Here is a 16,822-nt window from a genome sequence, read left to right on the forward strand (position 1 = left end):
ATTCCATTTTCTATCCCATTGTATGGCTCTACTACCTTTTAAAAAAGTTCCTGTGAGCATCTGTGTACATATCTTTGTATGGACATATGCTTTTTTTATTCTTGGGTAAATACCAGGAAGGGAAATGGCTGGCTCAAATGGGAGGTATATATATAATTTTTTAAGAAAATGTCAAACTGTTTCTAAAGTGATGATACCGTTTTATAGCCCCATCAGTAATGCATGCTTTTTAGACTGTGCCATAGCTAGCCTAGGCCCTGATATTGGATGCTATGAAGCTGAGAAGGAAAGTGAATGAACCAGCTGGATTTGGAATCCGGTGAACCTTGGGGCCTAGAACCGCAAGCTGAAGTTCTGTGGAAAAAGTACAAAGTTCTTCGGGCTTGGAGGCTGACCACTGCACAGGATGTGGGAAGCAGAGCCTTACAGCACAGAGAAAAGATGCAGAGGCTTTAGTTGATGGCAAACTCAACTAAAAAAAGCTGGGTCACTGGGGCTTCTCCAAGTGCTCATGCAGCCTGTATCTGTATCAGTAAAGGGCACTGTCACTGTCAAAATTGAGGTTGGTGATAATCTTGATCTCCCCTGTGAGGACGGTCAGGTTTTTACCCGCCTACTGATGTTCACTCTTTAATGGGGATATGGAGAAATTGGGCCATATCTGGAGGAAACAGAACATAATGGGGAAGGAGGAGAAAATCATGTCCTACATGAAGCTACTTGGGATATCCATGTTTGTTAATATATTTAGTCATCCATTCAACAAATTGTTTTAGTTTTCTTATGTACAAGATAGGGTCCTAAGGGACAGGGCATAATGACTACAACATGATGTGGGTTCTAGCCATAGTCTCCGTAATGGTGTAGAGTTGCCCAATTACCTGAAAGAGGTCTGGGAAGGTGTCCCTGTAAAGGTGAGTTTGAGTTGAGTCTTGATGGACAAATAGGAGTTTGACAAGTAAAAATGAGAGGAAAGGGTTGTCCAGCCGGAAAGATTAGATTCCCCAAATGACTAGGCAGTACCTTTCAGGCAGGTAATATGTATTTTTCACAATTTTGAGTATATTACCCAGTACACTGTCTGACCCATAACCCATTTTGTTGATCTCTCAGATTAAATAAAATAACATGCCTCCCTGGAGAGTCTACAAGTTATTAAAATAGACTGAGATACAGGCTGTATATGTTTGGATGGTGGGGACACAGTATGAAGGGCTATGTGCCAGGCTAAGGAGTTTGGGAGGGAGATCTTGTCTCTTCTCTGTACATCCAGGATTCCGAATTAGATTGACTTGGATTTTGTGCCCAAGTCTGAACCAGTTACCGAGGGCAGGGAGTTACTCAGATGGCCAGATATAGGGCATGTGGTAGCTGCAGGTCAGTCATCGTCTCTGGAGGAAATCAGGCTCTGACTGGCAAGACCTGGGTCCCATGTCCACTCTGGAGCTAATGGTAGCATCCCAGGTAACCCATTTGGACTACACGTGAGGGAGTGCTAGTTGTCAAATAAAGCTGAAGAGCTGTTCCCAGAAGCTGAAATGGGTGTTCTAGCTGGAGAAAACTCTCCGCTACAGCCGCAGGGGACAGAACTAGGGTCAATGAGTGGCTACTGTTGGTGGCTGCATTTCTGCTCTCGGAGAAAGATCTTCATATGACGTATGGGAATAAAGGAGGCCAGTTGTGGGGTGGTGAGTTGGTTGTCACTGCGGGTGTCCAAGCAGCCACTATGGATAGATGCCAGCAGCCCATCAACACTGTGTAGAAACAGATAACCTCTAAGGCCACTTTTTTCAGACTGTTTCTCTGTGACAGTAATGAATACATTTTTATATGAAAACCGAGTATACCCTTAGGCTCACATAAAAAAACTGCTAACGAAAGTTTGACATAGTACTTTATATATATTTTTTACAACTTGATGTGTTCATATTTTCTGTTTCATTTTATTCTCCTTAAAAATTCCTGTTGTGCAGAAGACACTCCATTTTTTCATGTCCCACTGATGGGTCTCCACCTGCAGTTTGTACAACCTTGTTCTAAGGTCAGAAATCTTAGATGGACTAGGCTTGAAGATGCCATTCAAGTCTGGCTTTTCCTCCACAATGGTGGCATGGATCAAGGATGTGGAAGCAAAAAAAAAAAAAAAAAGAAGTGGGAGCAAACCTGTTCTACTTGTGAAACGTCCTGATTCTAAGTGGCAGAACCCCCTGCTGTGTGTCAGCACAGCCCCTGACCCGTCAGGGTGGAGTGGCCTTCTTTGCCAGCCCTGACAGCAGTGCTGGGGGCAGTTTATGGTCTGGCCTTGGTCCAGGGGATCGCAGGGATGTCCCGCAGTCTGTCTGTCTCGGGGCTGGCAGCCGCTCCTTCTGTGCCAGCAGTTTACGTTGTGAGGTCAAATGTATGTGGCTCTGCCAGGCCTTTATACTGAAGGTGAGGGCGTGGCTTTTAAAAAGAAAATATTTTTGACTTGAAGCAAGTCAAGGCAGAGAGTGAGACAATTAGAGACTGACGTCCTGTTTAGTCATCTCTCCAGAGAGCTCTATTTTCAGAACTGGGTTCTATAAAGGTTCACACATGGCATTAAGACAGTTAAGTTAGCAGTAGTTGTAATACAAGTAGCTGATTTGAACATGGGTGATTTATAGGGTGGTAACCACATTGATAGCAGGCTTTATGCAGAGAAAGGGAGGGTTTATAAGAATAGGCTGCTATATAGATAGTTTTCTGAGTCAGTACAAAATAGGCATTTTTTTATTGTATGATTAGGGAGTTATGTCAAAAAGTGTGGGGTGGTGAGTTAGGGTAAGGTCAATGCATTTTTTTTCTTTCAGTCTTTGTCACCTGTAGATACAATAAATAGTACTGCTAATGCTCTTTAAGATCATCTGGTGGCAGCCACGTCAGAACTGCTGAATAATGACATCATGGACTTTCAGATGACAGCAGTGAAGCCTGGGGTGGTTAAGAACCTTGCCCAGAACCACCTTTGTCAGTCCAGCTGGAGTCTATGTCATGGGCTAGTTCAGGGCTCCTTCTGCCACACCATGTGATTAGCAGTTTATTTAAATTTAATATGCTGGATCCCTCCCTCTCTTAGATGAAAGGCCAACAGCAGAAATGGGCTGTCAGGTGAAATCTTTAAAATTTTACTTAAAAACAATTGTACATTTCTGTATTTGGGTCCAAAAGAATCTTTCTTACATTCCAAGACTTAGAAGGGTTCATGAGTAGTTCAAGGATAGCACCATCATGAAAAGGGCAGAGCCTGCCTCCCTGGGCTAGCATGATCAGGCAGGTGTGGCGGGCACTGCCCCCACCCTGGGACCTTGCTGTGTGAAGGTCTTTGGGAGGCTGGAGCACATTCAGAGGATAGGACCTACTGAGAAGTCTTCAAGCTGCCTCATTTGCAGAACATACGTCTTGATGTCTCAGCTTATAGATAAGAACTTACAAGAACATTGATAACTCCTGTGAACAGTAGTGACTGCAAAGCTTCTGAGCTGCCTTCCCTGGTGCTGCCTGGAGATTACCTGCACTCAGGTGGAAGTGGTATAAACAGCGATAGCTGTTATACGTTTTCGTTCCTAAAAACTAAAGGTTTGCAGGTGACCATGTCATGCATTTGTTCATTACCTTATATGTTGCCATTACTTCGCTATTCCATATACTTACCATGTGGTTTAATAAAATACTGCTCTTACAGGTGGTTGCAGAATATAGGGAACATCTCAAAAACAATGACCAAGTTTATGGGTGCTTAAAGAGCCAAAATGGAAGATAACAAAATTCAAGAGAAGAGAAACACTGAAAGAAGTGTTACTTTTAGAATTGTCTTCCAACCTTTACAGTTACTTGTGTTTTCACTTGATTCTTGCCTCTTTACTGTTTAATGAAAGACTTAGACCTGATTTGTGGCTGTGATTTGCACATTTAGCCCTCTCTGTAAGAATATTTGAGGCCCATATAAAAGTATTTTAAAATTAGAATCTAATATACAATTTTTTCTCTTCTTTCTAGGTGGATCTGGAGCCAGAAGGGAAAGTGTTCGTAGTAATAACCCTAACAGGGAGTTTCACTGAAGGTAAGAATGAGTTTTAGATGGTTTCTGGTATCTGTGTATCTTGGTTCATACTCAACAGAAAATTTTATCATGGAAATTATAAAAAGAATATTTTGTAAAAGATGCTTTTAAAAATATTCAGTGTTTTAAGTTAGGCTGGCAGGTATTTTGTTGCCTAATGGTCTGTTGGTTTGGGTTGCCAGATTAAATATATTTCCAAAATCTGGCAATCATGTGTTTTATACAGTATGCTGAGTTTTGTTTTTATTCGTTATCACCTTAGGTCAATTGGTTCTTGCCTGTTTTAGTTCATGAATATTAAATTTCTTTAGGTTTTTGTTTTGGGGCTAACTTTTCAGTTGGCCCCTGAATGTGTAAAAAATTTAAGGGTTGAGTTTTTTTTTCCTTGTAGTCTTATATCTCATTACATCCTTTAAGTGATTCTGTTTCTCTTCCCTTGGTACCACCCCTCACTCTCACTCCCTAATTTTTAAAAAACTGAGGCCAATTTTATTGAGAGTTCACCCTTCAACAACAGGGATGTTAGGGATGCCGACCCCCTCCCTCTCACAGTAAAAAAAAACCATGTATGACTTTTGACTCTACTGTACAGTGAAATGAACAGATCAGAAGTTAAGAGTCTGAGTTTTGACAAATGCTACAGCCATGTAACCAGCATCCCAATAAGCACATGAAAAAGTGTTTAACATCAGGGAGATGCAAATTAAAACCACCAGAATGCCTGAAATTAAAGAGATTGATCATACCAATTGTTGCTGAGGATATGGAGTAATTGGAACTCTCCTACATTGCTGGAGGAAGAATAAGAATACAACCACTTTGGAAAACCATTTGAGAGTTTCTTACACAGATATATATCTACTCTCTTACCCAACAATTTTACTATTAGGCATTTGCCCAAGAGAGATGAAAATGTATGTCCACAAAATTCATGTATGGGAATGTTTATAGAAACATTATTCATAATACCCCAAACCAGGGAAAACTCAATGTCCATCAATAGGAGAATGGGTCAACAAGTTGTTTTACATTTTTATAATGGAAGGAATACTGAACAATAAGAAGGAATAGGGTACTGATATACAAAATGATGTGAATGGATCTCACAGAAATGATGCTGAGGGAAGAATTGGGCACAAAAGGGGATGTACTATGTAGTTCCATTTCCACAAACTTCCAGAATAGACAAAACTAATCAATGGTAAAACAAAACAAAACATTATGTTTATTGCCTCTGACATCAGGGGACTGACTGGGAAAGGACACAAGGGAACTTTCAGAGTGATGGAAATTTCATTTTGAAATTGTTTGTTACTGGTACAATATATAAAAATGAATTTTTCTGTATATTGACTTTATTCTGTGACCTTAATAAATTAATCGTTTAGTTCTGGTCTTTTTTTTTTTTTTTTTTTTTTTTTGTAGATACCTAGATTTTCTCTGTAAACCATCTTGTTGTCTATAAGTAAAGTTTTGCTTTTTCTAATATTTATGGCTTTTCTTTCCTTTTCATTTCTTATTGTGATCAGAATTCTCCGGGTCAGGTCTTCTGTCTCATACTCAATCTTGGGAGGAAGGAATTCAGTCTCTCCCCGTTAAGTATGATATCAGCTGTGTGTGTTTTGTAGATGCCCTTCATCATAATTGAAGCTTCAAGTTCCTTCCCAGTGTTAGTTTTCTGATAGTTATTTTTAAAAGTAAGAGTGACACATTTTGGCAAATGCTTTTTCTTTATCTACTGAGATGATTATACGATTTTCCTCCTTTGTTCTTTCTTTTCTAGCAAGCAGCCATATTACTGGTTATTGCCTTAAAGTTGTTAAGGCTTTTTAGGGTGCAGTATTTAATTTTTAATTTTTTTCATAGTTTTTTGGCAAATTCCATAGTCATGGGACACTCCCTTACTCATAAGGCAGAGCTAATTGAGGGTTTCAGTGGAAGGTTGGGGTTTCAAGTGGAAAACAGCTGAAATCTCAACTCATTTTTCTCCAGGGTTCTACCTCTCGCTTTTGCCTGGACCTCCCCGAGTCTCCCTTGTACATGTACAGTTTAGGAGGACCACAGATTTGAGGAGTTTATGGATTTGGGAATTCTTTTCTCTGTGGCCCCATCCTTTCAAGATTTCTCTGCTCAATTTCCAGTCAGCTGGTGGTCCTGAATCTTGTTGTTTCACTCTTCAAGCCAATGAAGTACTGGGTAACTTTCTGTTTCAGGTCTATTTCAGCCTGCCCCGTGCAGCCTGGAATAACCTTGGGAAATGGTCTATAAGTAGGGATTTTTAAATTAAATGTATTGGGGTAACGTTGGTTAACAACATTATATAAGTTTCAGATGTACAGGTTTATAAGACAACATCTGTATACTCCATTGTGTCTTGCCACCTGAAGCCTAGTCTCCTTCCATCAGTATGTATTTGACCTCCTTTACCCTCTTTGTCCTCCCTGCACTCCCTTCTCGAGTAACCAGCATATGTTGTCAGTATCTATGTTTGTTTTCTTGTTTGTTTTGTTCGTTTGTTGATTTTTGTTTTATATGCCACAGGTGGGTGAAATCATATGGTTCCTGCCCTTTTCCATCTCACTTATTTCACTCATTATTCACATCTTGCCTAATGCACTTCCTTTCATGTGTCAGATTTCCTCTAATTTCTGCCATTTTGGTGGTTCTGCAGTGTTTTCAACTAATTGTTTTAAAATACATTTTCTAGAGATTTTAGTTTTAGTTATTTGTCTGTGTGTGGTTGTTGGAAGGTTAGTCCACTATAAGCTACTCCACCATTACTAAAATCCTTGTGAAAATTTTTAAACATGTGACTTCATGGTTTGTCTCTTTGGCATTGACATTTGCAATTGGTGACACCTTCTTTGAGAAATGGTTTTCTCTCCTCTCAGCCAAACGGTCTTATTCATGTAGGTGAATCATTTTAATGTCAACATTTTTCTCTCTGTTGTCTCAATTGCTGCATATGATCTTATTGCTCTAATAATGAAATTAGCAGAAGCCTGGATACTTGAACATGAAAAACTATCTAGATTAGAGTTGGGGGGGGGTTCTTCTGCCTGCTCATAGGTCTTTTTGTTTTGCTTCATATCTTGTACATAACAGAATTTGTGAGAAAAATGAGTCTGCTTATAGCTTCATTGAATAAAATGAAATGTGGTCTTACAGAACACTGTTCATAGAACATTCTCACAGTACATGGAACATGGGCACCATCATGGCACAGACAAACCCAGTAGTGAGAAATGAGACAAGCAGTGTGACATCCTGAATGTGCTGAAGTGTCTTTCTGCACTAAGTTAAAAGGCACCGATGGAGTGAGGCCATGCCTGGCAGACCAGGCCTGCTTGTGCCACACTCATTACATGGCTTCTTTTTTTTAGCGCTACGCCAGCTTTCTAGGACTACGTTTTATTTATTTTCTTTCTTCCTTAATTGTACACTAGAAACATCAAAACACTGGCACTGGAATACTCCTGGGTATTCTCATTGTATTAATTTATTAGGTTTAGTGATAAGAAGAAAGGAAGGTCAAATCTTATTAGGAGTGAGTTCTTACCAGGTCATTGAAACTGTGTTTCTTCCAGACATGACCCTGAATAAAATTATGAGGCAGGCCAAGTTTATCTTTGGTAATTCCCCTGCCTGTTGAAATCAGTTTTTCCAGGTCTCTGCCTTTAACTGTGTCTTTCTTCAGTAAGATGCTCAGTGATCTCTTCTCTCCAGGAACAGTTGCTAATAAGGAAGATGGTGAATTCATGGACCAATTCATACTAAAGTGATAGTGATTGATATCTTAGTACTCCTCGTAGGTATGTCTGCAAATTTTAAAAGATGTTAACTGAGCTGTTTTATCCATGAGAAATAGATTTTTAATGTTGAAATATTAGGAGCTACAGCATCTATGTGTTGGATATTTTTTTAGAACCTCAGATCGGTGGGAGCTTTTATCTTTGGGATATATTTTAGAAACTTAGATCTCTGTGGGAGCTTTATCTTGTCAGTTTGGCTAATAGGCTGAGTCTCAGCTTGAAGTTGCACATTGCTGCTGCTTTAGAGCACAGCTTTCTTGTCAAATACAAGGACGTGATGGCTGCCTCTCCAACACGCCTGCTGCAGCTGTGGCAGCAATCTGGGCCTGGCACTGTGAGAATGTCCTTGGCTTGTGGTTTCACTCTGTCAGCTGCTCTAGATTACCCCCAGCCATAAAGTGACAGGTTGGCTGATGGAACATTTGGAACTCTAGTTCCCATTTTGGATGCTGAAGGGCTGTACATAAAGAAGCCATACGAGGTCAGGCCTGTCTGGTGTGTCTCAGGCTATAGAAGGGACATTGGCCTGGCATCATGGAGGCATCGTAAAAGCTCAGGAAATGTTGGCTGAGCCTCAGGATGGATCTACTCTATCTCACAGGGTTGTTTTGAAGGTCAGATGATTTAATGTGTGTTGTACACATAATATGTAGGAAAATGCTTTGAAAGCTGTAGGGTACCCCATGATCCTACACTATTTGTATCCTTATCTCCGTGTTACTGTTGTATTGGTGGCAAGACCCCTTTCGTTCTCCCCACCCCTGCCTGGGACCCCATGTGTACTCAGCAAGTTTGTTTTATTTTGGTGCTGGCTTTATTTTATACTAGACACCTCAAGGATTTAGTGGACAGTTACTAGTATAATCTTGGCTTATCTCCATGCCTGTTTTCCTTTCCTGGCCTTCTCTAGGTGTTCTGCCATTAGCTCATCTTCTATAATCCCAAAGCTCTCCTTTAAAAAGAAATTGCTTAAATGGGGCTGTGGTCTGTTATCTCTAGGACTGGTGTTAGGAGCTACTAATGAATACTTACTTCATCCTGTCTCATATTCTTATCGTTATTAATTATGCTGAAACAGCAGCAAAAGCAAAAAGTTTTTATTAAATGTAAGACATGACTGAGAAATGACATAAGAAATGCCTGCTGGGTGCAGACCTTTTAGTCACAGATGCTGGGGAGATAGAGATGAACAAGATGGAGACACTTTCCTGAAGGAGCTCAGAGGAGTGAGCCATGTGCAGTGCAGAGCTCTCGCTCAGGTGCCAGGAATAAGTCCAAGACACTGTGTTGGCCCACGGGAATATATAATCAGATCAGCCGGAAGGTTTTAGAGAAAGCTTCAAAGGGGAGGTGAAGCTTAAAGCAAGTTTGACAATGAATAGGAATGTGCCAGAAGGGGAAGATAGTTCAAGGGGGGGAGGCATTTTGTACAAAGGCACAGAGCTGAGATAGCAGTAACAGGTTCTAGAAACTGAAAGTGACGACAAACGGAAGGAGACAAAGATGGGGGAGTGTGGGAGAGATGTGGCCGGAGACATGGTAGTGTCTTATGTGAAGGCTTGCCCAGGACAGACTGTCTGCTGTAGCAGTGTCACGATAAACAAGGCCACATTTCACTCTCAGAAGGGTCCCAGGTTAGATGATCAATTTCATGGTCTCACTACTTTGAGGCTAGTAGAGGTGAAGGGTTTTAAGCAGAACAGAAAGACCTGATTTGGTAGCAGTGGGTTCAAGGAGCTGGAGGGGGGGTGGGTGTTGGTTATTAGAGCATTAGAGGAGATAAGGATGTGGAGAGCCATTAAGAGATTATTAAAATCACCTAAGGTTGATATTAGTAGAGCCTGAGTTTAGTTGGAATCTGTGGGGATGGGTGGGGAGGAGGGGACAGCTGTGAGAGATGTACACGCAGTGAAGCCAACAGGAATTGTCAATTCATTGGGTGTTAGGGATAAAGAAGATGAGTCTCAGATAATGTTTCGGAGTCATTTATCAGGGTAGAAACATCGGGATAGAAGATGAATTCAGCTTCAGACAAGTGGAGGTGGAGGTGCTTGTGGAAACCCAAGTGAACATGTCTCAGAGGAATTGGAAATAAAAGCCTGGAGTTTGGCAAGAGATCTGAGCCTACGATAATGCTCTGGATGTCAGTGGGAGAGGCACGCATAGATGAAGGCATCCAGTGAAAAGATAATAGAAATCTAAGGCTGACCAATAGCAGAACTCTGTGGAACACCAGCATTTAAGGACCTGGGTCATAGATTGTAATTTGTTAAATTCAACCAAACAGTGTTGAAGGTTTATTTAATGAACACCCATTTTGTTAATATATTCATTACTCATTCAATACCATTTGAGCACTTACTGTATGCCAGGGACTTTCTTGCCAGATGGTATAACATCTTCCAAACTGGCATCAAATGTTTTGAAATGAATTCTGAAGAAAGAACAGAACATAACAGGCTTTGAAAAGTAATGTTTGAATTGGTGTTAACTGTAGTATCTTCAAAGTTTGATGATACAGTGTGCTGTGTGCAGGTTTAGCATTAGAAGAACCGACGTACTTGCTCAAAAATCTACAGGGAGGGCTCATCATTGAATTAAGATAGAACAAGAGAATCTCTTTATGGAAGTCCCTCACAGAGCCCAAGGCACAGCATTGTCAGCTGGATCAGAAACCCATGACCAGTGTACATTGTGACAGATGTGTTATCACTCTTGATTGGGATCAGAATTCCTGCTGCTAGAGAAGATACTGTTGAAAGGATTGATTCTTTTGAGAAAGCTAACTCATGCCACTGTTTCTTTTATTCTGGCTAAGATTTTCTGTAGCTAACAACTGGGTCTACCACTTAATTGAGCTGAGATTTATTATGGCAATGAAACAAACCTGGATTTTAATGCAACCTCTTGATGCTGGCAGAATATCAGAATCTGGCCCTGTTTATGGTTGTCACTATGTTGGACTGGTTTTTACCTGGAAGAGTGGAGTGAGGGGAAAGAAGCTGAAATAAACACAACCGATGAAAATGCGTCAAATTAAATCCATAACTGCTATACATTGGAAGAGAAAGAACAGAAATAAGTTAAAATCATATCTCATACGAGAACAAATAAAAAATGACGTTGGTGTGTTGTTATGTTGTTAAGAAATATGGTGAGATTTTAAGATTGGAGAGAATGTAGTTGCATAACTGAAGTTTGCCTGGACTCACGGTACCTCAAACTTAAATGGCTGGCCCACAGAGGAAAAAAAACAGACATTATGTGACTCCTAATGGAAGCACACCACACTGTGTGTGAGGTAATCCTGCCAAAAAATGAAGCCTGAATCTGGTCAGGCTTCTAGATCTTACCACCGGTTTAGAGGAAACACAGGGGACAGGGGAGCTTATTAAATGACACCATGGGATATGATCATTAAAATCCTGACTGCAGAAAACAAGAGACTTGGTTTCTTTGACCAAGAATTGGGAGAAAAGGGCAAGAGAAGGAGGGAAAAACAAAATAATAAAAGGCAGACATAGTAGCCAGTTTCAATATATGGATTATATTTTATCCCAATTCAAACACAATTTGTAAAGTAAGCAATAATTCCCAGAAGACAGCTGAGGAAATGGGAATAGTGACTGGATCCATGATGCTATTAAGGAATTATTAGTGTTATGTAGATGTGATTGTGGTATTACGGTTGTTTAAAATAAAAAGAGCACCTATTAGAGATACATTTTGAAATATTTACTGATGACATGTTAAGATATTTGAGATTTACTTTAGAAGAATTCAGAGGTTGGAGGAGGGATGGGGTACAAATAAAGCCAGATCAGCCCTGAGTTGATTATTGAAGTTGGGTGATGTGTGGGTTTATTGTACTGTTCAGTTTACCTTTGTATGTATTGGAAATTGTCTGTACCAAGAAGTTAAAATTGAAATAGACTACACATTTATAAAATATCTATTTCTGCCCTGCCTGGTGTGGCTCAGTGGATTGAGTGCCAGCCTGCGAACCAAAGGGTCACTGGTTCAATTCCCGGTCAGGGCGCTTGCCTGGGTTGTGGGCCAGGTCCCCAGTTGGGGGAGCACCAGAGGCAACCACAAATTGATGATCCTCTCCCTCTCTTTCTCTGTCCCTTCCCTTCTCTAAAAATAAATAAGATCTTTAAAAAAATCTATTTCCTAGACAAAAACCAGAATCTGGGTTGCCTCTATGACATCAAAATGATGCTTTAACTGTGAGCCCATGTTATTTATTCTAATTTATAATTTAAATCTGGGGGATTTTTTTTTTGTTTGTATATATTTTATCCTTAATTCCAAGTTTTTAAGTATTACAAAGAGGTGAGTTAAAAGTTTTAAATGACTAAAGAACTTCAGAAAGATTCTCAAGTTCCAAATAAATACTAAGCTGTGAGTCAAAAACTGCAGGTAGGAAGGGCTGAGTAAGATAATTCCCTTCATTCCAACATGAAGTTCACATTTACAATGACAAGTAATTATCTCCTACTGTCAATTGCATAACATTTTGCACTTGCAAAGTTTAATTTTAAGATAGTTTCCTAAAAGAATTCATGCTGAAAGTATCTTTATGAAGATAGTAAGACAAATGTTCTATGTGCACATGCTTTTTTCCCTAGTTCACAAAGCAAACTTGAAGCTATTCTGTACCAGTTTTTTTTGGGGGGGTGGGGTCGGAGTGGAAAGAACTTTAAAACAAACTATCAAACAAAAAGTTGACAAAGCACCTGCCATTTGTGGATTTGCAACTTGCCTAGAAAACTTTGCTAAGTTGAATTACCCACCTTTTTTCATACTCTTACGTTAGTTGGAGCCAATACACATTTCTCCCAGGGAGGATATGGAAAGTGCACTTGAACTTTGGTATCTGCTTATTCTGCCAACGCAGTTCATAATGGCATAGAGTAAGATTCTGATCTTTTGTTTGTTTTGGTACCATTGCCTCAGTTTTTAGCTCAAGTTTCCTGTGTCAAACCACTGGTGTACAAATAATTATGTTCTCTGCTAAATTGCTGGGGCCACCCGCACCAAGACAGATGAAGCATGTGTTACTGCTTGAAAGTTGCAACCCACAGCTTCTCACGGTATCTAACACTCACAATGCATGTCATTTTCTAAAGAAGAAAAAAAATTAGTCTCTGATGGCAGTTCATTTTCAGTGTTCCTTCCTCATGTGTCAAGCCTGGTGACAGCTTGCTGACTTAATTTATTTAATTTAGCTTTAAAAAAATTATTCCTTTGGTATATTCAGGCTGAGGAATGAGTGACCACTTCAGTTCTCCTGCTGGGCCAAGCAGTTCTGCAGCTACTAGTGGAAGTGAGTGCCAGGTTGAAGCCAGGACAGGAGAGAGATAAAGAGGCGTTGAGGGAATGGGGAAAGATTTGGCTTCTTGGACAAAAGAGAAATGATGTTTTTAAAGGATTGAGGCTAATTGTCTTGTGTCATACATAGTGTTCTCACTCCTCTTCTTCGTATCAGCCCGCTCATTTATTAAAAACCTTCTGAGGACCAGAGACTGTGCTAAGGCCTGTAATTTAGCAAAGGACAACGGCAGTCTTTGTTTTATTTTCTTTCTGGTAGCAGGATGGCCTCTTGTGCTGGTAATTGATTATCTCTTTGCATTCTTGGAATCCCGTGTGTTATTTGCTCCCCACAACAAACTCCTGAGGCTTATGGGATGCTCAGTATGCATATGGTGAAGGCAGCTCAGAGACACTGATTTGCTGCCATTCGTGCCAGACCCAGGCACATGCTCAGATTGGGAAGTTGAGGTCCAAAGTCTTTTTAGGCCAGCCATCTCTCAGGGAAGCATTTTTGTGTTTTCTCTTCATTCTACCTTGGAAGAAAACTGTCCTCTTGGTGGTATATTCCCACCCTCCTCAGATCTTTGTTACCTTTTGGGATGATTTTCTTTTTCTTTTTTTTTGCAAAGCTTCCCTCGGGTCCCTCCTTCTTAAACCTAAAGGTTGACATTCACCTGGGAAAGGTACCACCTTCTCAGATATCAGCATGGCTCAGAGAGCTCTGGGAAGAGTGAGCCGTCATCAGTAGGGTTTTTTAATGCACACCTTCAGCTAGACTGCAGAAGAAAGTAAAAAATTAAATGAGCTCAGCCTCTCTTTGCCTACTTATACCCCAGTTATCATCCTGACTAATTCTTTTACTTTCATTGCCCGTTAATGAAAAACTCTAAAGTGGTGATTTTGTTCAGAATTTAATTGGTTTTCAAAGTATGGTTCTACAGACCTCTGGGAGTTCTGGAGATGTTTTCAGGAGGCCTGTAATTCAAAACTTAAAAAAAATAATACTAGGATGTTATGTTCCTTTTTAAATGTGTTGCTATCTGTACCAATGGTGCAAAAGAAATGGTGGGACAGTTGGCATCTTAGAACCAATCAAGATACCAAACGTACAGTCATCAGCATAGCCAGTGTAGTTCATTACCATACAGTTGCAGGGAAAAACAAACCAATTTCACTTAAGAATGTCTTTGCTGAAGCAGTACACATTTTATATGTTAAGCTCAACCGTTGACTATATACTGTCATAATATTCTCTGTTCAAAATGGGAGCTATACATAAAGCGCTTCCACATACTGAAATACTATTGGGTCTTGAGGAAGAACACTTGTATGATGGAGTTGTTAGCAGAGCTAGCCATTTTTTCCCATGCCACACCATTTTTGCTGGAAAAAATGACAAACTGTGGTTCTAGAGACTCGGCAACTTGTCAGGTATTTTCTTAAAAATGAATGTAGCAAGCTGGTTATTTTGAGGAAAAACACTATGACTACTTGATGCCGATCATAGAATTGGGTTCTTCCATTTTGGAACATTTATATCCACCATTTTAGCTTGTCAGCTTCCATTACTTCAAAAAGACTTTTCTCAAATGAGTCTGTTATTGGTATTAACAAACAATCGTGATGTTTTAATGTTTCATAGTAAAATATGTCAATATTTGGGATAAGATCTGCATAACTCAGTGAACCTGTATGTTCAAAATGACGAATACAAGATGTTACAAAGCCATGTATGAGTCAAGGATCCACTGAAAGGATAAGATAGACTAATGGACTTAATGTAACAATGTGTGAAAAGTTCATTGATTATGGCTTTGGGTTCCACATTGCAACTAGCTTTTAAGAAACTATCACTTGCTGAGTTTTGATGTTGTATCAAAGAATATTCACAATTATCTGAAAAAGCTCTTAAAACACTCTTTTCAACTACTCTCTGTGTACAGCTAGATTTTATTCATTTACTTCAACTAAAACAAAGTTGCAACAGATTGAATACAGAAGCAGATCTTAAGAATCCAGCTGTCCTCCAAGTCAGACATTAAAGAGATTTGCAAAATTTTAAAAAAATCACTTTTCTTATTGACATTTTTGTTTTAGAAAATATAGTTATCAATCATTAAAATGTTATTTATGTTAACATACAATGGATTTGTTATTTTAAATAAAAATCTTTAAATATTTTAAGTTTAATTTCTAATAATGGCAAATATCGACAGAGAAAACTCACATTAACCACAATTTTGAGTTTTCAATTTTTAAGACTATAAAAGGGTCCTAAGACCAAATTACTTTTAAAATTTCTAGGTCAACTTTTCTTTTTATCTTTCTTCCAGAAGTCCAACACTTTTAATTCTAGTGACCAGAAGGAGAAGGAACTGACAAATATTAGTGTATGTTATATTGGAGACTGATCATTATATAGGTGAGAGGTAATATAGGCACAAAAACTGTAATCTTTTTTCTAATTATTTTTACTGTGCAATGTATGTTTTCAGCCAGTTTTTGTTATAAAAAAGAGGAAGGTCAGGAAATGACACCAAAACAACCCAGAAGTTATGGTGGTTGCGAACTTTAGAGGTGCCTGTTACTGGCTGTTTTATGCTAAACCTTTGCTCTATTTGAGCAGAACAATGTGGTGACAATACTTCTGAGCAAGTGGTCAGAGATGTAAGCACTCAAAACTGAACCTCAAAAATAGTTCAAAGGTCTATGGACAGAGCTTAGAAGATTCACTTCATGTGGCACTTGCTAATTAATCATCATGTCTCTTTGAAATCAAGGTTCTTGCGAAATGCAGAATTTGACTTTCCTTAATTTTCTCAGGCTTCATACACACACACACACACACACACACACACACACACACACATTTATATTTTAGTTGACATTACACTAATGTGGTATTCTCTCAGTGAAACTGAGATTTGGGTAAAACAGAAATGATTTAATTTTTTGGATAGAAAAATTAATTGCTCCAGAGTCTATTTTCATTATGCTTCGATTTCATTTCTAGCAACTCCTTATATCTCTGCTCTTTTTGCTTCAGATGAACAAGGCAGCCGAGGTTCTGTTTTCCAGGCCAATTATAGGGACATCTCTTTTATTAGGTTTCTTCCAATAACAGCCAGTGTCATTGGGCACATGGATAGGTAAGAAGACCTGTTTCTTCCTTTCCCCCATGAAACTTGTCTTTAGCATTATGATTTTATCCTGGTGTCTGATCTGGATCTCAAGTCAGTGCTGGATGACCCTCTGCAGGAGGTTGAGAGACAGAGAGAGAGAGACACACACACACAGAATCAGGGGGAGGTGTGCAGTGCCCTAGGGTTGCAGATACATTCTTTGTGTGTGTCAGAAATTGCCTTGAATTTTGTAAGTGGCAACATCTCACATTGTTTTGGATAAAAGCAGTTGCTTCCTCTATGAATTTATCTTTAGTTACAAAATATACTGGGTTGAGCAATACTTCTAAATATCACCATTAGGGCCCAGTGAATAAGAGAACCATCTACGTATACACACAAAGAGAACTTACATATAACATTATGTAATAACGTATGCATGCTTGTGTGTGTGTGTGTGTGCATGTACTTACTAATGACACTAGTTTATT

The 16,822-nt window shown here is 39.4% G+C and overlaps 1 protein-coding gene across 1 annotated transcript in view; it reads left to right on the forward strand.

Annotated features, from left to right (window-relative positions):
- The window catches only part of PRKCH (protein kinase C eta), a 204,397-nt gene that overhangs the window by 60,016 nt on the left and 127,559 nt on the right, over positions 1-16,822 (forward strand). Inside the window, exon 2 of the mRNA XM_090270959.1 lies at positions 4,018-4,081. Coding sequence (XP_090127085.1) covers positions 4,018-4,081 — 64 coding nt within the window. The remainder of the gene's footprint in view (positions 1-4,017; positions 4,082-16,822) is intronic.

Source organism: Furipterus horrens, unplaced genomic scaffold, assembly GCF_987537825.1.
Source record: "Furipterus horrens unplaced genomic scaffold, mFurHor1.1.pri manual_scaffold_3, whole genome shotgun sequence".
Classification (NCBI taxonomy): Eukaryota; Metazoa; Chordata; class Mammalia; order Chiroptera; family Furipteridae; genus Furipterus; species Furipterus horrens.